The sequence below is a fragment of the Rosa chinensis genome, chromosome 5 (assembly GCF_002994745.2).
Source record: "Rosa chinensis cultivar Old Blush chromosome 5, RchiOBHm-V2, whole genome shotgun sequence".
NCBI classification, from domain to species: Eukaryota; Viridiplantae; Streptophyta; class Magnoliopsida; order Rosales; family Rosaceae; genus Rosa; species Rosa chinensis.
The window spans coordinates 85,689,793-85,713,771 of record NC_037092.1 but is presented as its reverse complement, the minus strand read 5'-3'; the positions used below and the strand labels follow the sequence as shown (position 1 = coordinate 85,713,771).

General features: G+C 42.9%; 2 protein-coding genes across 4 annotated transcripts; both read left to right on the top strand.

The window, feature by feature from the left end:
* Positions 1 to 11,467: 11,467 nt before the first annotated feature.
* Positions 11,468 to 13,191, top strand: LOC112165980 (probable 2-oxoglutarate-dependent dioxygenase AOP1). The gene is made up of 3 exons (XM_024302720.2): positions 11,468 to 11,891; positions 12,113 to 12,428; positions 12,734 to 13,191. The coding sequence occupies exons 1-3, from the start codon at positions 11,518 to 11,520 to the stop codon at positions 12,986 to 12,988; spliced, it is 945 nt and encodes a 314-aa protein (XP_024158488.1). The 5' UTR covers positions 11,468 to 11,517; the 3' UTR covers positions 12,989 to 13,191.
* Positions 13,192 to 13,959: 768 nt separating this feature from the next.
* LOC112165889 (TMV resistance protein N) lies at positions 13,960 to 22,994 on the top strand. 3 transcript variants are annotated; one of them, XM_040505573.1, is made up of 8 exons: positions 13,960 to 14,568; positions 15,920 to 16,164; positions 16,331 to 16,799; positions 16,885 to 19,671; positions 20,309 to 20,376; positions 21,113 to 21,272; positions 22,135 to 22,469; positions 22,863 to 22,994. In XM_040505573.1, the coding sequence occupies exons 1-5, from the start codon at positions 14,081 to 14,083 to the stop codon at positions 20,331 to 20,333; spliced, it is 4,014 nt and encodes a 1,337-aa protein (XP_040361507.1). In that variant the 5' UTR covers positions 13,960 to 14,080; the 3' UTR covers positions 20,334 to 20,376; positions 21,113 to 21,272; positions 22,135 to 22,469; positions 22,863 to 22,994. The 3 variants fall into 3 exon arrangements, with proteins under 3 accessions (XP_040361507.1, XP_024158352.1, XP_024158354.1); XM_024302586.2 differs by lacking the exon at positions 22,863 to 22,994 and adding an exon at positions 14,926 to 15,045 and having other exon boundaries at positions 14,436 to 14,568; positions 22,135 to 22,802; XM_024302584.2 differs by lacking the exon at positions 22,863 to 22,994 and having other exon boundaries at positions 22,135 to 22,802.
* Positions 22,995 to 23,979: the final 985 nt, after the last annotated feature.

The following is a 23,979-nucleotide window of genomic DNA, read 5'->3' as shown; positions in this document are numbered from 1 at the left end:
GGAGATGTAGCAGGAGAGGATACCGAGCCGGCGTGGGTGTTCGAGGACGGCACCCCCGTTGATGAGGCGGGAGGTAGGATGACTGCTGTTGCCATCAACCGGCTGAAGCGGGTGTTCCGGTTGCCCGGCGTGGTGAAGCTGCGTCCGCCGACGGTGGAGGAGAAGGCCTCGATCCTGCCAGCGGGCCATGCCGCCGTGCACGAGGCTATATTCCGCGAGGGAGTGACCTTCCCGTTGGTGCCCAACCTTCAGATCTTGGTGTGCGAGTTTGGCATTGCCTTTGGGCAGGTCTGCCCCAACATGTGGCGGTTGCTGCTAGCGCTGAACTCGTTGTGGCGGTTGTCTGGTTGAGAAGGACCGACCGTGGCGGAGGTACTACACTTCTACGAACTGGTGTATGTAAACCTCAGTCGTCACCAAGGAGCGCCCAAGCTGATCGAGAACTTGAGGGACTCAATGTCGTACATGCGGGGTTCTTTCTGCGTTGCCACGGCGGGGTGGGAGTACCAAGCGGGGTCCAACGAGGGGGAGCCGACGTTTAGAATTAAGTCGGAGTTTCAGCCCATCCGAGGTCGTTTGTCATTTCCGCTGAACATGATTGGCGGGGTTTTTTTTTTTTTTTTTTTTAGCCTTGTACTCTGTACTGACAATGACCTTTTTTGTGCAGCGGGGTTGCGGTACAACCTAACTTGTGAGGAAGAGTGCCGCGTGGCACGCATTAGAGGTTGCTGGCGGAATCGCAACTTACTAGACTTCCGTCTCCTTACCGGGTGGGAGTTGTTGGTAGCCCAACAACTGACTCGTGCCATTGGTAAGTACTCTCCGCTGTACCGCACCTTTACAGAGATTGTTGCATGCTGACCGTTGTCTTTTTTTTTTTTTTTTGTAGAAACTCCGCCGGGGAACAAAGCAAGCCGTGACGCCTTCGCGAACGCCATGGACCGTGCCGAGATCGACAATTTCTTGGAGGCCATGTACGCTTCTGGTATGGCGGCGCAGAAGACAGTGGTGGACCCAGAGATGCTGGCGCTGAGCTTGTCCGAGGTTCCCGTGGTGCTGCCAATGCCGCACCACTCTCATCTTGGTGGTGACGGGCTACCTGTTGTTCAGGCGGGGACCGGCGCGGCGAGCGAGGCCCCGCCGCGGAAAGAGAGAGCGCCGACCATACGGCGCGGGGCGCAGAAGAAAGCAATGCGCCCAGCGGAGGGCGTCACCATAGCGGGGTTGGAGCCGACGACTAGAGGTTCAAGGCCTGCCGTCGCTGGAAGCACGCGAATGCTTCAGCGAAAACGCCGCCAACCCGACTCCAGCGGGGAAGAGGAGGATGCCGTGGAAATAACTGGGGCCCGCGAGCATCCGAAGAAAGCAAGGCAGGCTCTACCCGAGGCTCCTGCTGATGTGGTGAAAGCGGTGGGTACGAGTGATCTAGACTCATTTGCCGCTTACGCCGAGTTCCTGAATGACGGTGAACGGGAGTTCCTGTATCACCTCTGCGAGCGGTTGGGGTTCGGCGGCCTAGAGGGGATTGTTCGGACAACCGCCGTTAACCAATCGCCCTTCAGCACGGCATTTGGGCACGTCGCCGTTGGGCTGCATGAAATGTTCCAGGCAGCGTCAAAACAGCCCCAAGTTGAGCGGGAGCTCAGGGAGGAGGTGGCGGGCCTACAGAGGGACTTGGGGGAGGCCCAGGAAAGGTTGGCTGATGTCGAGCGACACTTGACAAAGGCCGACTGTGATGCGGCATACGCCCGTGGCAAGCTGGCTGTTGCCATTGAGCGGGACCTAGAGCGGAATGAACAGTTCTCCAAGTTGGAGCAAGACATGTCCTTGCTGCGGGATAGGGTGGTCGCCAAGGATAAGAAAGTTGAAATCCTTCAGTGGGAGTCTGCCGCCACACATGCCGAAGTGAAACGGTTGGAGGGTGAAGTTGCCCGCCTGAGCGCCGAGGGGAGCCGCGCTGCGGCCGCCGCCATGGAGTCGTACAAGAAGTCGGCAGACTACAAGAAGACAATGACCGAAGCAGCCAAGGCCGGTGCCATTACCAATGTGGAAATGCTGCAGCAGAAGGGTGCCATCGACTGGGCGAAGGCATCGATGCCGGTCGTGCCGCCAGCGAAGAAAGCTCCGCCGACAACAAGTATTGCCCCCGCTATTGCCCCTGCTACTGCCCCCGCTACTGTCCCTGGTCAGGTTGAAGGTGCCTGCTCTGGTAGTGGGGAGAGTGGCGGACTCCCGGAGGGAAACACTCAGCGGACTCCCACCCAGTCCGAGGTGTCTCGTGCTGTGTTCCTGGCGGGCCACACCCGGGCAGATGGCACAATAGAGATCCCCAGTCCCACAGCCCGAGGGTCCGACCAAACAAGCTGCTCATATCCACCGCAGGCCGCCGGTAGAGATGCCGAAGGTAGCGGAGCTGACCCCGCCAACCCCGTCAACCCCTGAAATAGGAGTACAAAAATTGTAGCCACTAGGGCATATTTCATCTGATGTAAAGAACAGCGCTAAGGTTAATGAATTTTCAGAGTTTGGTTATTTTGTTTTCCATGTCTTGTACCGCTAGAGTTTTGACATTTTTGCTTTTGCCAACAAATGAAACATTAAAGGAATTAAAATTGATCCAAGTGCACAGTGTATCGGACGTGGTCCGCTGACCGGCGTTGCCAGTTGCCCTTAGTGCTAGACTTGGTAACAATGGTCTGAATAATTCCTCGTTTCATTGATAGCTGACTGATCAGCGTTTTACAAAAGCGGGGTCGTACCCGTTGGGTAGCTTCCCTTAGCTAAATATTGAACAAAAATTTAGCTAAGTCAAGATGCTCTTGGGTATCGGCATGACTATTTGTAGTAATACTGAATGTGTTCGGTATTCCAAGGGTGGGTCGTTGTGACGCCATCCTTGTCCGTTAAGTAGAAGGTGCCTGGGCTAACGACTTCTACAATTTTGTATGGACCTTCCCAAGTTGGGCGGAGTTTTGTTGGTGATGGTATGACTTCCTTCATTACCCAGTCCCCCAGTTGGAGGTTGCGGGCTTTGACCCTGGCATTGTAGAAACGTGAGACCCGTTGCTTGTTCTGGAGATTGTGCAGATGGGTTGCGTCTCTTTTTTCCTCTAGGAGATCCTTGTCGAGGTTGACGCCGTCGCCGTTGGTCTCGGGGCAATAGCCTTCGACCCTAGCGGTGGGTTGGGTTACCTCGATAGGCAGGACAGCCTCAGTTCCGAACATCATACAGAAGGGGGTTTCACCCGTGGCGGAAGTTGGGGTTGTTCTGATGGCCCATAGAACTTTCGGGAGCTTCTCCGCCCATAAACCCTTGGCCGTATCGAGCTTCTTCTGTAACAGCTTCTTGATTATCTTGTTTGCCGCTTCGACCTGGCCGTTGGTTTGGGGGTGGGCGACTGATGCAAAACGCATCTTGGTGCCCAGGTTGGCGGTGAAAGAGATGAGTTCCTTGTTATTGAACTGTGTGCCGTTGTCTGTGATGATTGTATGTGGAACACCGTAGCGGCAGTAGATGTTCTTCCAGAGGAAGTGAATTACTTTGGCGGTAGTTATTGCTGTCAGGGGCTCCACCTCTATCCATTTGCTGTTGTAGTCGATAGCGATGATGAACTGACCTTTGGCGGTTGGAATTTTCCCATCAAGTCTAGGCCCCATGTTGAGTGAATCCATGGACCGATGATAACCGACAGTGGTTCTGCCGGGGCATGTGGAAGATCAGCATATTGTTGGCATTTGTGACAAGATTTTGATATCCGCCGGGCGTCATCACCAAGCGTAGGCCAAAAGTAGCCCTGTCGCATTGTGCGATTAGCCAAGGATCTTGTGCCTGAATGATTTCCGCATTCTCCGCCATGTATTGTTGCCAGTACGACATTTCCCTCCTCTGGGGTTAGGCAGCGGAGGTTGGGGTGAGTGAATCCCTGGCGGTAGAGTTTTCCGTTCTGGATGTTGTAGCGAGTTGCTCTCCGCTGGAGCTGTCGCGCTTTGATCTTGTCCTCTGGCAATGTCCCGTTGCGTTTGTACTGAATAATTTCATCCATCCAACTAGGATTGGTCTCAATGTTGAAGATCTCCGCCAGGGTTTTTGTGATACTTGGCCTGTCCAGACACTCTACCCTTGTGTCCGCTGGACTTTGGTGTGGCTGGGCGGTTGCCAGTCTTGCCAGTGAATCAGCCTTGGCGTTCTTTTCCCTAGGGATCTGTATGATGGTGTGGAACTTGAATTTTTTTAGCAGTGTTTTGACGTACCCTAAGTATGCCGCTAACTGCTGGTCTTTAGCTTGAAAACTGTCGTTGACCTGGTTAACGACCAACTGAGAGTGGCTGAAGATGTTAACGTTGTCCGCCCCTGAATCAATTGTGAGGAGTAGGCCGGCAATGAGTGCTTCATATTCCGCCATGTTGTTAGAAGCTTTAAAGTTGAATTTCAATGCGTACTCGACGCTGAGCCCCCTGGTCCTGTTAAGATGATTCCGGCGCCGCTGGCCTTGGCTCTAGCGAAACCGTCCACGTGTAGGTTCCAGTCGGACTGCCGGGGAAATTGCTCCTCAGATACCACCATCTCCATTCCTGGTTGCGCTCCGACCTTAGATTTGGGTTGTAGTTCAGTGAGCTCAGCAATAAAGTCTGCCACCGCCTGGCCCTTGATGGCGGTTCTCGGTTTGTAATCGATGTCAAATTCACTGAGCTCGATGGCCCACTTGCTGAGGCGCCCCGAATGTTCAGGGTTCTGCATTATTTGTCTCAGCAGTTGATTGGTTAACACATGGATTGTATGGGCCTGGAAGTACTGGCGGAGGCGTCTGGCGGCAACGATTAGCGCGAGAGGGAGTTGTTCCAAGGGAGGGTATCTGGTTTCCGCTCCGTTCATGCCTCGGCTGGCATAAAATACTGGGAGTTCGTCCTGGTTCTCCCGCCGAATGATGGCGCAGCTTACTACCGATTGTGATACCGCTAGGTATATGTATAGTGTCTCGCCTTGCACAGGAATGGAAAGTAGCGAAACTGCCGCTAGGTACTCCTTCAGTCCCTGGAATGCCGCCTGGCACTCTGGGTTCCAATCGATGACTTTCTTGTGGGTTTTTGTAAGGACTTTGAAAAATGGGGCGCACCTGTCGGTCAGTCTGGAGATGAATCCAGACAGGGCGGTTAGCTGGCCCTGGAGGCACTGGACGTGCACTTTCCATTCTGGGTCCTTCAAGTCGAGGATGGCTTGCACCTTGTCAGGGTTAGCCTCGATGCCCCGTTCGCTGACAATATACCCCAGAAATTTGCTGGCGGTGACCCCAAAGAAACACTTTTCTGGGTTGAGGCACATACCGTATGCTAAGAGGATGGTTATTATGATTTTTAGGTTTGCCACATGTCCGCTGGCCTTTATACTTTTGACCAACATGTCGTCTACGTAGACCTCGATTATCTTGCCCAGATGCTCCGCGAACATGGCGTTCATCAGTCGCTGATAAGTTGCCCCTGCGTTCTTCAAATCGAAAGGCATCACATTGTAACAATACAGGCCTTTGTCGGTGGTGAAGGTGGTGCACTCCTGGTCGTCGGGATGCATCCTGATCTGATTATAGCCAGAGAAAACATCCATCATGCTGAGGAGTTAGTGTCCAGCGGTTGCATCGACCAGTTGATCGATGCGGGGTAGTGGGAAACTATCTTTTGGGCATGCCTTGTTAAGATTTTTGAAGTCAACGCACATCCTCCACCTGCCGCTAGCCTTTTTGACCATCACATGCAGTTTGGCAACCTCCTCTCCTATAGCACGGTACTTCTCTTCGTCGAAGGCTCTGCGCTTCTGCTTGATAAGGTAAAAGGATGGTTTGATGCTCAACTTGTGTGTGATGATTTCAGGGGAGATACCTGGCATGTCTGCATATGACCAGGTAAAGACCGTAGCGTTGTCACGTAGGAACTGAGTGAGCTCCGCCTCTAGCTCTGGGTCTAATTGAGCGCCTATGAGGACTGTCCGCTCGGGGTGCTCATTAGAGATGCTGACGACCCTTAATGATGTTTCCGGGTTGACCGGCTCCTTCCTTACGTACTTCTTTTCGTCATCCCTGAGGTCCTCAAAAATATTTGGTGGCGGTGCCTGACTGCCTACCTCTAGGATCTCGTGGCGGCGGGTTGATTGTGCTATAGTAGTTGAATAACACTCGCGTGCCAACTGTTGACTTCCCCTGACATAGCCTGTGCCGTTGGGTGTGGGGAATTTCATGAGTAGCATGTATCCGGCAATGATGCACTTGAGTTTATTAAGCGCTGGCCGACCAATGATGGCGTTATATGAGCTAAAACAATCGACAATTATGAACTCTGTATGTATCTCAGCCATACATGGACTAGTACCGATAACTAGCCGCATGTAGTCAGAACCCAGCGGTTGCGTGACGTCACCGGAGAAGCTGAGCAGTGGTTCATGATCTTGGAGTAATTTTCTGTTCCGTTTAAGGTCGTTGTAACAACCACTGAATATAACGTTGACAGCGGATCCGCTATCAACCAGGATTCTTCCTACTGACATTTTGCCGAGGATGGCGTCGATCAAGAAGGGATCGTCATGGGGCAGATGCACTCCGCGTTCCTCCTCCTCTGAGAAGGTAATAGGCTCCCAACCAGACCTTGGGAGTTTGGCGGATCTTTCGTAGCGGATGTTGCAGACTTCCTTTCGGTGATTAGCCTGTTCATAACGCTTTCTAGCCCTGTGGGACATGTTGGTGATTGGAGCACCTCCGTCGATGGTGTTCATGTGGCCCAAGGGTTCAATGTCAGCGATCACAGGTGGTGGTTGGCGCACCTTGAATTGTTCCATCTTGCCATCACGGTACAAGGTCTTAATGGCCGTTTTGAGAACGTTGCAGCTGTTGGTATTGTGACCGCTGTCCTCGTGGTATTTGCACCACCTGCCGGTGTTTCTTGGCTTCCCTGTCTTTGGGTACGGGCGGCGGTGGGATCTAATCCTTGCACTGATTGTATATTTCTTCATATGGGGCCGTGAGGACTGTAAATACTGCATACCGCTGGGAAGACTCCGTATGTTTGTTGCGGTTGTCCCCATGGGATGTGCGATTTCCCTTGTAGTGCTGGTCCTTCTGCCGCTTGTTCTGGTATTGGCCCTGCTGCCAATCCCTCTTTTTGTCAGTTGGCAGTGTGGAGGTTCTGTTAGCGGTCCCCTGCTGGCTGGAGGAGGGTTGTGTCGTTTTGCTAGTGTTGCTGGTGGCGGTGGGGTTTCTCCATATGTGATGAATTTTGCTTGGGCATGAATGACTGCCTCACTCATGAGGTGGTCGTATACCGCATTTGGGTGATTGTAGTTGAGGTGATAGAGAAATGGCCCTTTGAGGAGTCCTTGCTTAAAGGCCGCCGAAGCCATTGTTTTATCAAGATGACGACAATGAGATGCTGCCGCTCGCCACCTTGTGACGAACGCCTTCAGTGTTTCTTCCGTACCCTGCTTGACGTTGAACAGTTGGCTTGTATTGTGGTGTCCAGCGGATAGTAGGATGAACCGAGAAAGGAAAGCGTGTGACAATGCCTGAAATGAGTCGATGGATCCTGGCGGGCACTCGAAGAACCAGTTCATTGCCTCATTGTCCAGCGTTTCGCTGAATAAGTGGCATAGGGTGGCATCATCGAATCCTTTGTTGTTGGTGACCTTCTTGAAGGTGTCCATGTGGACGAAGGGATCAGTCTTACCGCTATAATGTGACATTTTGGGAGTCTTTGCGTATGCCGGTCTGACAGCCTGCAGAATCGTAGCAGTGAATGGTCCTGGCCTGGACGCAAAAAGTGGATTTGAAATTGGCGCTGGGGTGCCTGACTCCGCTCGGATCAATCTTTGCTCCAACTGCTGCATCCTTTCCAGTATCTGAGCGGTTGCATTGCAGGCGGGACCTAGCCAGGTATCCCGCTGAACTGATCCCCGCCTGGGAGCGGGTGGGTTGCCCTCGGTTCTTGCCCTAGGCCTCGAGCGGTGGGAGTGCAGTGATGACTCTGCCTCCTGTTCCAACATTGGTTGGGGCACAGGGGGCGGTCCAATTCCCGCTAGCTCTGGTGGGCGCAGCGGGACCTGCATGTGTACGACTGGTGCTGGTATCAATGCTCCGGTACCAGGTCGGCTGTGCCTGGTGCTCCGTGACTGCTCGCTTCGCGTCGGGTTGGCGGTTGCTTCCAGCGTTCTCTTTAGCTCGTCAAACCGTGACACCAGCGTGGCCACCTGCTTTTGGGCTTCGGCTTTTTCTTTTCGTTCTTGTTCAAGCTCTCTGTTTGCTTTGTGAGGATCCGCCAATGCCAACTCATATAGAGAGAGGCAAGGTCTTGGCCTGGGGGGCAGCTGCTGCTTGGGTTTGTCTCACCGCCGGGGTTGACTGGGGTGGTGAACAACGCGCGGTTGATGCCTGCCGCTGGATTGGTGGGTTGGGGAATGGAGGACTGATCTGCCTGCTCTTCAGCGTTTCCCCCGCTATCGTTAGTCATGGTGATTATGGCGGGATGACCTTTTGTTCAAGGGTTCCCACAGACGGCGCCAATATTAATGCTCAAAGTCCGGCGGTAGCCGATTCTTCGCTTAACGCAGGTCCGGTGGGCGGACGGCTACTCCGAGGATTTGATGACTTCCGCTTGCTGTAACACGAGAGACAGGGCGTCAGAGGGAGACTGCGTTGGGCGGTCTTCACTTCTCCAATGCCTAAGTCAGTCACTGTATATGGGCAGCATAGCAATAAATGAGTAGTAAATGCGTAATTAATGAGGAGAGAGGAGAGAACCTTTTATAGGTGAGAAGGAGGTTGATCTTCTTCTTGTTTTCGATGTGGGACTGATGTGCTTCGACATCCAGCGTCTGGAGCTTCTGATGCTAACTTGGCGCGGCGCGTGGCGGCGCGTTAGCTGTGATCTGGGGGCGATCCCGGGCTCGGGCGGTAGCCCGCCTGGCTGTGTCTCCGCAGGTCACCCACTTTGTGAGATTCGATACCTCTGGCGGTACAATGAGTGTGGCTCATTATAGCTAATTATGCTTGCAAACGTACATGTAGATACACTACTTTTGTTTATTCAAAAGATGATATAAATTCAAACTAGCTAATTAATACAAAGTGAACAAATGCAATCATATTTTAAGAATGACTCCCCAACATAGCTTTTTAGCTGCTTTGGCTAAAACATACCTTGCTAAAGCTTGTTTTGAGCCATATTAAAAAGTTAAAATAGAGAACCATTAAGAAGATTGCTAGAGACGGATTTTTCTAAACATGCTCTTTAAAATAGTTAAACTTACAGCTAAAATAAAGAATTTGTTGGAGCATTTGTACCCGACTTTGGTTCTCTAATTAATATCTACATATTTTTGGCTAAAATATAAAAGGCTCATTGTAGGGAAAATACATGATCACTCTTGTTGACCAATATATTAATACTGCAACCTAAAGCTACGTAGAAAGTGTTGGATAGCGATAAGGGTGGCTTGTGACTAACTAAATTTTACCATTTATTAGGTGTTGAGTTTTAACTCAAAAGATCTCGATACAATTAAGAGTCAGTACCCACTTATAAGTTATATTTTATTTTGTCATTTCTAATGTGAATATCCACTCTCAACAAAGAAAAGAAAGGGGAAAAAAAACAGCTAAACTCAATTTGCTACCTTGTATATTAGAGTGAATATCAATTGAGTCCCTACATTTCTAATTTTATCATAAAAAGCCCTATTTTTGTCAATTTAATTAGTCTAATACAAACGATGAATTTTAACAGTTAAGTGAACGTGGATTAAGGAGGAGTCCATTCTTTTGACACCGTGGTGACGACCATCAACCTCCCCTTTAAAAATTTTACAGCTGGCCAACTGATCTACCAGTTGTTGTGTAATACGTATGAAAGAAAAGGATAATATTGGGTTTTGATTAGGAAGCAAGAAGCCAAATGACATTTTTGTTATCCTTGTTCTTGGTACTTTTCTTAGTGAAATGTTCTAATATTCAAATAAACAAAGTACATATGTACTGCCATAAAGCGTTCAAATTAATTTAAAGACTTATCGTACGAATTCCTCTCAAATTATAATATATAAGCCCTATATTTTAAGCAGTCATGCATCACATTTGAGAACTATATATTCTAGCGGGCTAGCAAAGCTCGAACTTCATGTGTCATGCATGGACCATCAATATTAATACTTGAAATGGTGAATCATAATTGAGAATTATATACTTTAGATGGTTAACAGAGCTCCAACTTCATGTGTCATGCATGGACCACCAATATTTATTGAAATGGTGCATCACATTTGAGAATCATATTTTAGCTGGTTAACAAAGCTCCAACTTCATGTGTCATGCATGGACCATTAATATTAATACTTGAAATGGTCTTAATCAGAAAAGACGTTATATTTAATAGTGTAATTGGATTCCAATTAAAAATGAAGGGTCCCTTATTTGATAACTTAAAACTTTAGCAAATGCAGAAAAACATATTACGTGATTGGTAGTAGTCAGTACCTGCTACCATTTAGAAAATTTGTACATATCCCCAATGCTTTTATATTGATTAAGTACTACCAGAAGCAGATTATGCACAAGCATTTATCTGCGATGAGAATATATAGATTCATTATTCGGCTAGGTTGTGAAGTTGTAATGATTGTACCTTAGAACATAAATAAATAAATGAAGCCACAAAGATAAAACAAAAATGAGGACCACGCATTGAATCATTTGAGAAAAGAACAAACGAACAAACATATAGACCAAATATTAGGTCTGAAATAGAGTTGGCTCAAGATATATTAATATCCACCTAAGGAGTGTAAAGCTATATTAATATTTTTCATACATGCTCTACTTAATTATTTTATGTAATATTTATCACTTTGAGAACTCATGTTACTATTTTGAGGATTTATGTGGTAACTAAAAAAAGTCATCATTAAGATAAATAAGATTCTCATTAGAGTAAAATAGGTAACTAGAAAAAAAAACCTTTTTAAGGTAAATAAGGTACTCGTTGGAGTAAAGTAGGTTTTCATTTGAGTAATTAAGTCCTAAAAGTAGTGATTGTATATGTTCTCATTTGTCAGTGAGCCGTGACCTGTTGGTTAGCCAGCCTAAGTAACACTGTAGAGGTCACGGGTTCAAATCTCACTAACATCAGGGATGGGGGTGGGGTGGGGAGTTACATTGTCGTCCAGAGTCAAAAAAAAAAAAAAAAATTCTCATTTAAGTAATTAAGTCCTAAAAGTGATAATTATATGTATGTCATATGTTAACATATTGTAGAATTCATTTACCCAATTGTAATTACCTCCTAGTTAGTTCATACTTCATAACCTTTGACTTCATTCTACGTCCAATAATAGTATACTCTCTTTCTTTTCAACTTGTTCAATCACTCTTCATAATGACATCGTCAGATCGAGTTGTATAAATAGATGGATAAGTCGAAGATTGAAGAGATCATCCAAAACGCACTCAAACAAGGTAGCTGTTCTATCTTCCTCACTAAAATATAACAATGGGATCAGGAGCACCTCTCAAACTTCCCACCATAGATTTCTCCATGCAAAACCTCAAGCCAGGCACCATCGAGTGGGACTCAGTTAGAGCTCGAGTCCGCTTTGCACTCGAAGAGTATGGTTGCTTCGAGGCTTTGTTTAACAAAGTTCCTTCAGACGTCCGAAAAGGCATATTTGAAGCAACAGAAGAGCTTTTCGACCTCCCTTTACAAACTAAATTGCGAAACGTTTCTCAAAAGCCCTTTCATGGCTATGTCGGGCAATACCCCGTGGTGCCGGTATATGAGAGCATGTGTATTGAGGAAGCAAACGTCTATGGACAAGTTCAAAGTTTCACAAACATTTTTTGGCCTCAACAAAACCCAAATTTTAGGTCAGTACATTCTTTCCCCCGCCTGTATATAGGGGCAACAACTAATATATCTGCTATATTATCTTGTCGGTAAACTCTTACTCTTAATTATACATGCAATAATCCATTGATTAATCCATATACCAAAAAGAAAAATATACTTAATTTCCGGCCGTTGTTCGCATGAGACCTAATAGTTGATTATCAAATGCTTATCTTGCAAATATTGGTTTTCATGGCAGCAAAACTGTTCATTCCTTCTCGGAGAAACTATCTGAGCTGGATCAAATTATAAGGAGAATGATTTTGGAGAGCTTGGGACTTGAGAAATACCTGGAGGAACACATAGGGTCAACAAACTACCTTCTTCAAGTCATGAAATATAAGGGCCCTCAAACCAGCGGGACTAAGCCGTACACCCACACGGATAAGAACATTGTCACCATTCTACACCAAAACCGAGTTGAAGGACTAGAGGTACAAACCAAAGATGGGAAATGGATCAATGTTAAACCTTCGCCGGAGTCATTTATCGCCATGATTGGTGATTCTCTCGATGTGAGTTGCTTTATATATTCTTGATTGTGAAAATACTATCACAGTAATAGTCTAAACGTAAAGAAATCCACAATCAGTGCTTCATATATAGTCTTGCCAAATGCTTTTATATGAGATCAAACCATGTATATATCATCTGCGTCTTCACTCATTGCCTATTGGCTTGTGTTGAATGCTCTGATTTTAACAGAAACGGTGAGTTTCATGTGACGCACATGCTTGGATCCATGAAATCAGAACTATACTAATTGCTATGTATTTAATTGGTTTAACTATGATAAAACTTGTTCTGATTTGATGTGCAGGCATGGACAAATGGTCGACTGCATTGTCCACATCATCGACACCTGATGACTGGAAATGAGGCTAAGTATTCCACTGCATTTTTCTCTTTCCCAAAAGCAGGTTACATAATAAAAGCCCCAGAGGAGGTTGTGGATGAAGAGCATCCTCTGCTTTTCAAGCCATTCGATAATGTCGAGTTTCTTGGATTTTGCTTTTCAGAGGCTGGTCAGAGAGCTCAATCTGCTTTGAAGACTTATTGTGGTGTCGAAAACTAATATAGCAGACTTTGTGTGATTTAATTACACTTTCTGTAATTATACTGTACGAGGTGCATATATAGCAATATAGTATGTATGTGTGTTTGAGAGAGAGAGAGAGAGAGAGAGAGAGAATCAACTGCATGTAATAACATAACAACTTTACCTATGTTTGTTTGAACTGGGGGAAACAAAAAATCATGGCAACCGTTTATATGTGCGATTAATGTTTAGAAGTGCAAAATTGTGGCTTTTTTTTTTATAAGTGCAACCACCCCCGCTTATATACTTAATGGCAACCGTTCAATTTGACTTATATTTTGGGATATCATATTTAATTGTCTAGCGTTTAACATTTAACCGAGGGTGTTCGTACTTTTGAGAAACCAGCGAGCAAAGAAGCCATTTGTATATACATAGGGCTCGTTCACAATCGAATCACTTCTTTTGCTTGCCAACTCAAGGGATTAGTTGTGGGACACATTTATTTATCACAATTTGGCAAATCGACTTTTTAGTTTTGTAAATATTCCATCAAATTGAAATATTGTTAAGATACATCACTTCAATTAATCAACCACGTCTGTTCAACCAAGACCATTTATATAGATAATGGCAAATTACAATAATGCTTTAGTGATTTTTAGTTTGGCTAAAAATTTACAAAAATGATGTAATCATAAAGACCGAAAACTAAACAATCGAGATGCTAATGTGAGCTCCTGAAAAATTTGTCGAGTTAAGTTGAGACGTTTAAAGGTTATTTTACGAATTCAGTAATTAAAACGGTGAAAATATTTTACAAGCTGAAATTTTCATTTTAGGAGTTCAATACTAAAGCACGTGAAATGACGAGTTTGCTGAAATTTTTTGGACAGCCGAGCTGACTTTTATGAATTTTAAAAGTTTTGGGATTAAGGAAAAAGAGAAATTAGCACTATGCAATATGGCCATATAAATTCTTCACCGCTTCATTACTTTATTATGGGAAGGTTCTCCTTGAGGAGTTGACTCGTAGACTGCGATGTTTGTTTGTCTGATATAACGAGACGAGCAGCGTGTCTATTCGATCGTTTCTCTAGCTTTGATCTTGTTGGTGTTTATCTAATTATGGCCGCTTCTTCATCTTCATCTTCTTCTGGTGGTCATCGGAAGTATGATGTCTTCCTCAGTTTTAGAGGACCAGACACCCGCCAGGTCTTCGTTGGCCATCTGTACAGAGCTCTGCAAAAGAAAGCAATCGACACCTTCATCGATATAATAGATCCCGGAAAAGGCTCCATTATTTACAAGTTACTGAACTTAATTGACGAATCGAGGATTTCGGTTGTAGTTTTATCTGAAAACTATGCCTTTTCCACATCGTGCTTAAAAGAGCTCGTCAAAATCATGGAATGCATGGATAAGAAGAAGCAGATTGTGGTGCCCATTTTCTATAAAGTAGATCCCTTCGATATTCGATATTTGAAGAACAGCTTTGCGAAAGCTTTTGCCAGACATGAACATATGGGTCGTTCTAGCAATAAAGAGTTGGAGACCTGGAAAACTGCACTAAAAAGAATCACGGATCTATCTGGCTGGGACTCGCGAAAGTATGAGTAAGTATTCTTTATTCTCTTAGTTAATTCTATATGCTGCTGTTTAGTTCTTTACTTGAATTCTTGTAACTTTTGCACTTTCAAAATTTCAACCTGGTAATTTTTTGAAAAAAGTAATTTTTTGAAAAAAAAAATCTTAGCTATTCTTATTGTGCTTTGATTCATGATATCGTATTTGTCTTCTTTAAGAATGGAAGAGCAAACTGATCTATGAAATCGTGGACCTGAATGATGTTGGTGTAGTTGGAATATGGGGTTTGGGCGGTAAAGGCAAAACAACCATAGCTAGAGCTATTTATGATGACATAGTTCATCTATTTGATCATAAGTGTTTTTTTTTTTTTAATGTGAAAGAAGATTTTGTGAAGAAGGGTGAAGCACAAAGCCGGGGAGAACTTCTATCTATAATCTTGCAGGGAAATGTGCAGGGTGTAGGCAATTTCAATGAAGGTTTCAATGTGATACTGGAAAGGCTAGGTAAGAAAAAAGTTTAGTTGTTCTTGATGATGTGGAAACTTTTTCCCAAATTGAAGCCGTACTTGGAAATTTTCATTCATTTGGTGTTGGAAGTAGAATCCTTGTAACAACTAGATATAAGGAATCACTGGCTGGAGTTTATGAGACATATGAGCCCAGGTGTTTAAATCATAATGAATCTCTTGAACTCTTTAGGAAGCATGCCTTCAGAACAAACCAACCCAGTAAAGAGTATAAGGATCTCTCAAAGCTAGCCATAGAATATGCTTAGGGTCTGCCTTTAGCACTTAAATTCTTGGGAGCTTCTCTTTATGAAAAAAGTATATAGCGGTGGAAAGAGCTGTTAGAGTAGATTCTGGATGTGCTTAGAACAAGCTTTGAGGGACTAGATGATCAAGAGAAAGACATATTTCTAGACATCACATGTCTCTTTAGAGAATGGGACTAAGATTTTGTAACAGAATTACTTGGTAGTTGTGGCTTCTATCCCCACAATGGATTAAGAGTTCTTGTATAAACGAAGCAATAGTAGAATAATCTGGAGCTGGATTCTTTAAATCTGGGAGTTGGATTCATTCATTAAATCCGGGAGTTGGATTCTTTATTGTAATAAGGCTTGCTGGTGATTAATCTGTATTGTACTTCCTCTTTCTTCTTTTGACTCCTAATCTCTCTAAAGCCTGCAGATAGTATGTATGCATACTCGGTCCACCAATGCGTTTTGCTGGTGCTTGTTGTTCTGGTCCCGAGATCACTGTGGGATAGTCCTTATACATGTGCTTATTAATATAGCTGACGATTATTCAACCCTTAATTCTTCCTTGTAGGACTGACAAAGTTATACTTTCTTTTTCTTTTTTCTTTTTGAGAATAGGGATGACGCAGTTCTTGTTGAAGTCATTGTGAAATTTGTGTGTAGTAAACTACAACCTGTTGTGGAAATTGAAGCAACAAGACAAGCCACTATTGAAATTGAGCCTACAATGTCGGAGTCAAATGAAGACTTTGAAGTAGTTAAAGTAATAAGACGAGCTCCAACTGAAATTGAGCCTACAATGCCAAAGTTGACTGAAGATTTTGAAGGAGTTGAATCAACAACACAAGCTACCAATGGAAACTGTGAGTTACTCGGTTTTTTAGCTCTATATCTTCTTGTGCTTCTATCACTTTCTTATGATCTGTCAACCTCCCTTCTTGTCTGTTTTCCATTGTGGTTTCCCTTTTGATTCTCTTTGTTGGTTTTTTGCCTGTTCTTATTCTTGTTTTCTAATTTTTTGAGGTTCAGCTGAACCAGCTCCTCAGTGGAACCATGATGTGTTTTTGAGCTTTAGGGGTGATGACACTCGTAAGGGTTTTCTATCCCATTTATACCATGAATTGCAAAACACGAAAGTTATTAGAACATTTAAGGATGATGAACAACTTAAGAAAGGGAAGGATATTTCTCAAAGTCTGCTGAGGGCAATTGAAGAATCAAGGTTTGCGATAGTTGTTCTATCAGAAAACTATGCTTTTTCTGCATGGTGTTTAGATGAACTTACAAAGATTTTTCAATGCATGGAAGGCAAGGATACAATTCTGCCAATTTTTTATCATGCGGATCCCTCTGATGTACGATATCAAAAGGGTCAATTTGAAGTGGCCTTTACAAAGCATGAAAGCAAGGCAAGGTATGACATAGAGAAGGTGAAGCAGTGGAGAGCTGATTTAACAAAAGTGGGAAATCTCTCTGGGTGGGATTCAAAGAACCACAAGTATGATTTCTATCATTACAAAAGTTGTTGTATGTATGTTTGCATTCATTAGTTGCCCAATGGAGTTTGACCCTTCTGAATGCAGATCCGAAAGGGAACTCGTTGAAGACATTGTGAAATTTGTGCTGAAAGAAGTACTTCAAGCACCAAGTGGAGATTTTGAAGAATTTGAAGCAACAAGAGAAGCCATGGATGAGGTTAAGAAGATGCTGAAAGATGATAAGATCACCGCCATTGGTGTCTATGGAAGAGGAGGCGTTGGCAAGACAGCCATGGTGAAACATGTCGGTGCACAAGCCAAAAGAATTGGGCTTTTTGATCATGTTGTTATGGCTGTTATATCCCAAAATCCTGATTTGCAAAAAATTCAAGGCGCATTGGTAAATCAGCTTGGATTGGAATTGGTGGAGGATGAAGAAATAGAAATAGCCAGTAGATTGAAGGAAAGGATCATGGGAGGAAAGAGGATCCTTATTATCTTGGACGACATTTGGGAGATAATAGATTTGTCCAGCATTGGAATTCCTAGCTATGACGAGCTTCAAAGATGCAATTCCAAGGTCCTACTCACCACAAGGATCATGGATATTTGTCATTCTATGGAGTGCCAAGCACATGTTCTTCTCAATATCCTATCAGAGCAAGATTCTTTGAAGTTATTCATGAAGAAGTCGAGAAAGCCTTTTCATGGATCTACCGATTCCTATGATGAAGAGAGGAACGTAGTTAGAAAATGCTCTGGTCTCCCAAGTGTATTGGAAGAAGCTGCAAGGGAATTTGGACATAAATACGTGGAAGAATGGAACAAAGCAGTTTCAAAGGCATTTGGAGATGATGATGATGAATTGCAAAAAGCAGCTCAAGAACTAAATGCATCTCAACTTGTCCCCACTAAAGATGAGAGAGATACATTTAAAAGGATAGAGTTAAGCTATCATGCCTTGAGGTTTGAAGATGCCAAGTCATTTTTCTTGCTTTGCTGCATGTTTCCAGAAGATTATGATATCCCAATTGAAGATTTGTTTAAGTATGGGATTGGAAAAGGTTTGCTTCAGTATTCAGACACATTGCAAGAAGCCAGAGACAAAGCACATTCCTTGGTTGCAGACCTTAAAGCTTTGGGGTTGCTTCTGGATGGCAAGAAGGGATGCATTAGGATGCATTTTGACATCCAAAATGTGGCCATGTCTATTGCGTTGTCTGAAGGTCATGCTTTTTTTGTAAAAGCTGGTTGTGAATTGAAGGATTGGCCAATGGATGCTCATGAAGTCTACTCAGCAATCTCACTAATGAGGAACAGACTTAACAAGCTTCCTGAAACTTTGGTATGTTCTGAACTCCAAATTTTACTGCTGCAAAGTAATGCTGGTATATGTGACATTCCAAAAACTTTTTTTCAAAGTCCAAATGCACTAAGGGTCTTTGATCTTAGCTATACTGGTATTTCAGTACTGCCCTCTTCATTCAATGTCCTCACCAACCTCCAAGCCTTGTTTTTGGATTGTTGCAATAAAATAACTGACATATCCGTACTTAGGAAGCTGAAGAAAGTTGAGATTCTCAGTTTGAGAGAATTCCCTCTTAAGGAGTTGCCGAAAGAGATAGGAAGTTTGAACAGTCTAAGGATGCTGGATGTCACTGGTGGATGTGTTCACAAAATTCCGTCTAAAGTGATATCGAGGCTGTATAGACTGGAAGAACTGTACATGAAATGTGAATTTGGGAACTGGGGAAGTACAGTCGAGGAAGCAGTAGGACAAACAATTGCCGGCTTTGATGAGATAATTGGCTTGTCCCGGTTAAACATTTTGAAGGTTTACATATCTGATGCAGCTTGCTTACCCAAAGATATTGGGTTCTTTGGGCCGAATTGGGTAAAATTTGACATATGCATCAGCAGAGATCTCTCTCCGGAGATGATGCTTTCTCCGAATGATCAACCTTCAAGAACCTTGACTCTTGACAGAACAATTAATGGCTTATCGGATTGGTTTATCAACGTGGTGACGGAGAAAGCAGAAAAACTAGAGTACAGAGAGTGCAAGGGATTAACCAACATTCTTAAGGAATATGAGCATGGGAGATTACATGGACTCAAGCATCTTTCTATAATTGGGTGCCCTGAGAACTGGGAAGAGTTGATAAATGCAGCAACATGGGATCCAAGTAAACCTGTGTTTGAGAGCTTGGAAAAGTTGCATCCCCTTCAACTGCAACTCCTCAAGGAGTTATGTGTTGGTGAATTACCACTTGGGTCTCTATGCAATCTCAAGTTATTGAAAGTGCAAACTTGTTGTAACTTGATGAATGCACTTTTACCACCAAAATTGTTGCAGAGACTGACAAATCTAGAAACAATATTTTGTATAAATATGGAACACATGAAATATGTGTTTGGATCTGAAGGGCTTGAGCCTGGAATGATTCTCTTGACAAAATTGAGCGAGATGAGATTGTGCGCTCTCTTCAGACTAATAAGCATCTGGAATGGTCCTGCTCCAAATGCAGTGTTTTATAATCTTAAAGTTTTGGCAGTTTGCAAGTGTACAAAACTGAAAAGTCTGTTCCCATTCGATGTGGCTCGATCTCTTGTGCAATTGGAAGACCTCTCTGTAGAGCATTGCCCTAGCTTGGGCAGAGTTATTGAAGCAAGCAACAGCTTGAACACATCCATTGGTTTTCTAGCATTGAAGAAATTAGTTTTAATAAATCTTCCAGAGCTTACAGGGTTCTGCACCGAAGATGGTACTGTTGATACCGAGTGCCCTTCGTTGGAATACCTGTATCTGGATAAGTGCCCCCAGTTTATAAACTCTGCTTCTGCTTCTGTTAAACTCAACGATCAACAACATTTGAATTCTCTAGTGAAAAGGTACGTCTCTGTGTCATAACCTTCGTCTATCTTATATACTTTGTCAATTATCATGCTGTCTTTGTTCCTTCTTTTCTATTCTAGCCATGCCATAAATATGTTTCCAGAGACATATTGGGCCACTCCTTTAGCAATTTTTTAGCTTGAGCTTATATTTAGGTGGATTATATATGCACCTATACATCTGATTGGTGCATCAATACTCATAATTCACACCAAAATAATCTACTAGCTTTTCATCTTAAAGTTCTTTATGTTACCATTTAACATAAGGTGCTTAACATGATCACAATATTTTGAAATATTCTTTTGATAGTCAAATGACACTAGCCTATTGACCAACAAACAAAATGACACTAGCTAGATGATGGATCGGTACACAGATATAAGATAAATACAGAAACTTTTGTGAATAGGTTGTCTCTTAATGTTACAAAGTAAATGGTATATAGGCAGTTTTATTTCAGCTCATCAATTTATTTATCAAGGTAGCGTTGCATTCTCGTTTGGCCTTTGCTTTAAACTTTTGCCACATGATTTTTTTCCATTTCGAGCTTGTACTGTTACCCTTATATGTTGAAACACTTATTAACAGCTAATTATTTACCTTTTTTTTTTCCCTGTTCAAATTGATTAGATGGGAGGATATGTATAACCTATAAGAGAGCTGATGCAGGGAAAGGCAAAAGAAAGAGATTCTCAACGGTAACTATATGCATGCATGAATGCTATTATTATTGTGTATGCAACTTTGAGATAATTGCCAAAATCAGCAATCAAGTTTTTTTTTATGACAATGTTAAATACAGGCAGAAGTTTAGCAGTGGTTTAGGCTCAAACTTTGAGTATGCCACTAATGATATGTGTCAGATTTCTGGTCACAGAAAGTTTCGAGCCAATTGCATTACTCCTTCCAATCTGATATACTAAAGATTACCATTCAGAACCCCCAGTTTTCTTTTTCATAAGTTTCTGATTGTAAATTATATATATGTAGCTAGAACTAGCTGGTGCTTGTGAGGTATGTAAGGAGATCAAATTTGAATTGGAAGCAATGGATACCCTTTAATCCAGAAATCAATTACTGCTAGTTAGGAAAAAATTTCCAGCGTATGTACCAACTAAAAAGAAAGAATATATATATATATATATATATATATATATATATATATATATTCTTTACATGAAGTTCCTTTGGCAATTGAAACTGAAGCTTACCAACAGAAACAACCCAGAGCAAGATTATCTGTATTTGCTAGAGACCTGACTACTTAAACTTTCTGATGATAGTAGTAACTTATTCAAGAGAAGCAGTCAATTCACATCTAGGATAATCAACTCGTACGATAATTGTAACTGCAATAAGTAATGTTTTCCTACTTAAAAGAAAGAATATTCTCAAAGTAGTTCACTCTTTCACTTGTTTTTTCATTACATTCAGGGTTGGCTGAGGCTGCAAATCCAATTGATACACTAGAAGCTTTGCTGGATCGTGACTTCCAAAACAGCCAAAGGGGTTGTAACAGCCATTCTTGGAACCTTTGAGAGTGAAGAGATCAGTTGTAATGCTTGATCAGGATGATATTTGATTCTTGCCACGGGTATGTGCATATAAAATTGTTAACAAATTCAACAATACTTGAATATATCTCTATGCTGAATTGTAGCAACACCATTGAAGTGAGGTCTCATTATTCTCTTATTATGGTAGTTGTTTTGTAGCTATTTGGAGAGTTTCGATCCAAAGGACTAACTAATGTCCTTGAAGGGTTTCTTATATCTTGGCCAGTAGCAGAACCAGTACTAATAAAAGTCAATGTATCATCTTAGATGGTTTGGGTGTTCTGTTTCCTTATTAATACACCTGCATTAATCATGCAAGTATAACTCAAGATATGTTTTTTCCTAGTTTTAGCAAGCTTTGATATTGGGACATTTGGTTCTCCAAAAATACTTACTAAAATATGATTACATTCAACGATTGAGAACTTGGTAACAATACCTAGTGTTCATTGGCAGGAACTTCCTCATAGCATGTTTCTACGGCTTATGAGCAGGTTTTCGCTCATTGGCAGCATTTATTGCTCTATTTTATCTTTTGGCTAATGTTTTGCTTAGATGCTGAGAAAGTTGAGGAAAGTGACACATGTATATAGGAAAGTAAACTGTTAGTGTAGCATGGGTTTGTGTGTACTAGCTGAAAGGCTTTCCCCTTGCGCTTTTGTTTCATTCTGAAAGGGGAAATTTCGTTAAATTTAAACATGACAAGTATGGAAACTGTTGTAATTCAATCTAGACATGCATGACTAAGTCATCGTTGAACATCAAGTGTTAATTAATGATTCTGATTCTTATGCCATCTTCTGGGTTGAGCTACAGGTTGTATATTTTACTATCATAGGTGATGTTATGCTATATTGCTCTAATCTGTATCTTTGTCCTTATTTGGGTTTTGTTTATCAGGTGTTGCATGCCTGCTTTACAAAAGTTATCCCTAGGAGCACAAGTTGATACACTCATCAAGAAATAAAAACTGGCATTGGATAGCAGCTACAGGGGGGCAATGTTTTTGGTCAATTAATTGCTCCTGACTCAGTACTAGAATGTGCTTTGGAAAAGTCTCATCACATCCGAGGCAGCTCAAGGCCTTCTGCAATTGGAAGACATATGGGTAGAAGATTGTTGTAGCTTCGACCGCCTTGACAGCCTTAATGAACCAAGGGAGGATGTGAAGAACAAGATCATTGTTTTTCCAGAACTGAAGAACTGGCTTCTGTATGCTCTTCCACAGCTTACAGGTGTGTTCAACAGTGTAATGCTACTATTCATATCGAGTGCCCTTATCTGGAACACTTGCATCTGGATAACTGCTCTCAGTTTTCGACCTCTGACTTTAATCTTTGAAACCAAGTCCATCAAAATTAATGTTACATGTTATATATTTCTACAGAGCAGCTATGTATCTAAATATCTTTATCAAAATGATACATGAATAAGAAACTGTTGGGATAGTATGTTTGTGTATTAGATGTTTATAATTCACTTGATTCTCAACTCTTATTTCACCTGATATAGACTTACTATAGATGATGAAGCAATACAGAAATAAATTGATTACTACATTTCGATTATTTTTATTTTATAACATGGTACTGGAAATTAATGTAATATGCTTTTTCCTTACAATTCAGCATTGCTATTGTTGAAGATGCGAATAAATGGGGACGTGATGAATTTGGGGGCACGATAGAAAGTTGCATTGCCTTTTGCATAAGGGCATATAAAACAGTGATCTACTTGTTTCAGTAGCAACAACCCGGCTGTTTCTACAACCAAACTTCTGCAATATTTAGTCATGGCGAAATGATGGAAGCAGTAATTTCACGAGACTAAACAAATGAGATTCATAATGGCCGGAAAGAATCAAGCGGTACCCATCAATTATTTGGCAGCCTAGGACATCCTTACAAGTTCCATAATTCCAAAAGGTAAATTGATTGGGGAAATACTTAAGTTAAATAGTCTACAGAAAAATGTGTTTTGAGAGATTACTTACTGATAATGAACTTAGTCAAGCATTGAACCAAATTTCTGCTGCAGCATAGTGATCACTGGAAGAAGAGTAGAAGCAGCTAGCTGATAAAAAACTGCGGATGCAATCAGTTGAAACTCCCTGTTAATATTATAGCACCGTTGGAGCTTAAGGTTTAGTGTACCGTTATTTAATAAACACTAGACTTTAGGGATTAAGTGATTAGGTTTGATTTATTCCACAACCACCAACCACGTTCTTAGGAGTGTATAACCTGGGTTGTTCATGTTTCCTTTCAGTTGTAAAAGGGTAATCGAGTTTCAACAAGTGGTATCAGAGCCCCATCACAGGGGCCTGATTGAGTGAGTGAGGATAAGAATCTGCAGAATTCTTAAAGAGAGCAAACAGTGAGTGAAACACGAGAGAGAGAGAGAGTTGAGACAAGAACGAAGTATGGCAACAGAAGGGAACTTCGTTCAACCTGCAATCCCTAGGTTTGATGGTCACTATGACCATTGGGCCATGTTAATGGAGAACTTTCTCCGATCAAAGGAATACTGGAGTTTGATTGAGAATGAGATACCAGCAGCTGCAGATGGAGTGGAGTTGATTGAGGCACAGAGGAAGGCAATAGAGGATGGGAGACTGAAAGATCTGAAGGTCAAAAACTACCTTTTCCAAGCCATTGATCGAATGATCATGGAAACGATACTCAACAAGGAATCTACAAAGAGCATATGGGATTTAATGAAGTTGAAATACCAAGGATCCACAAA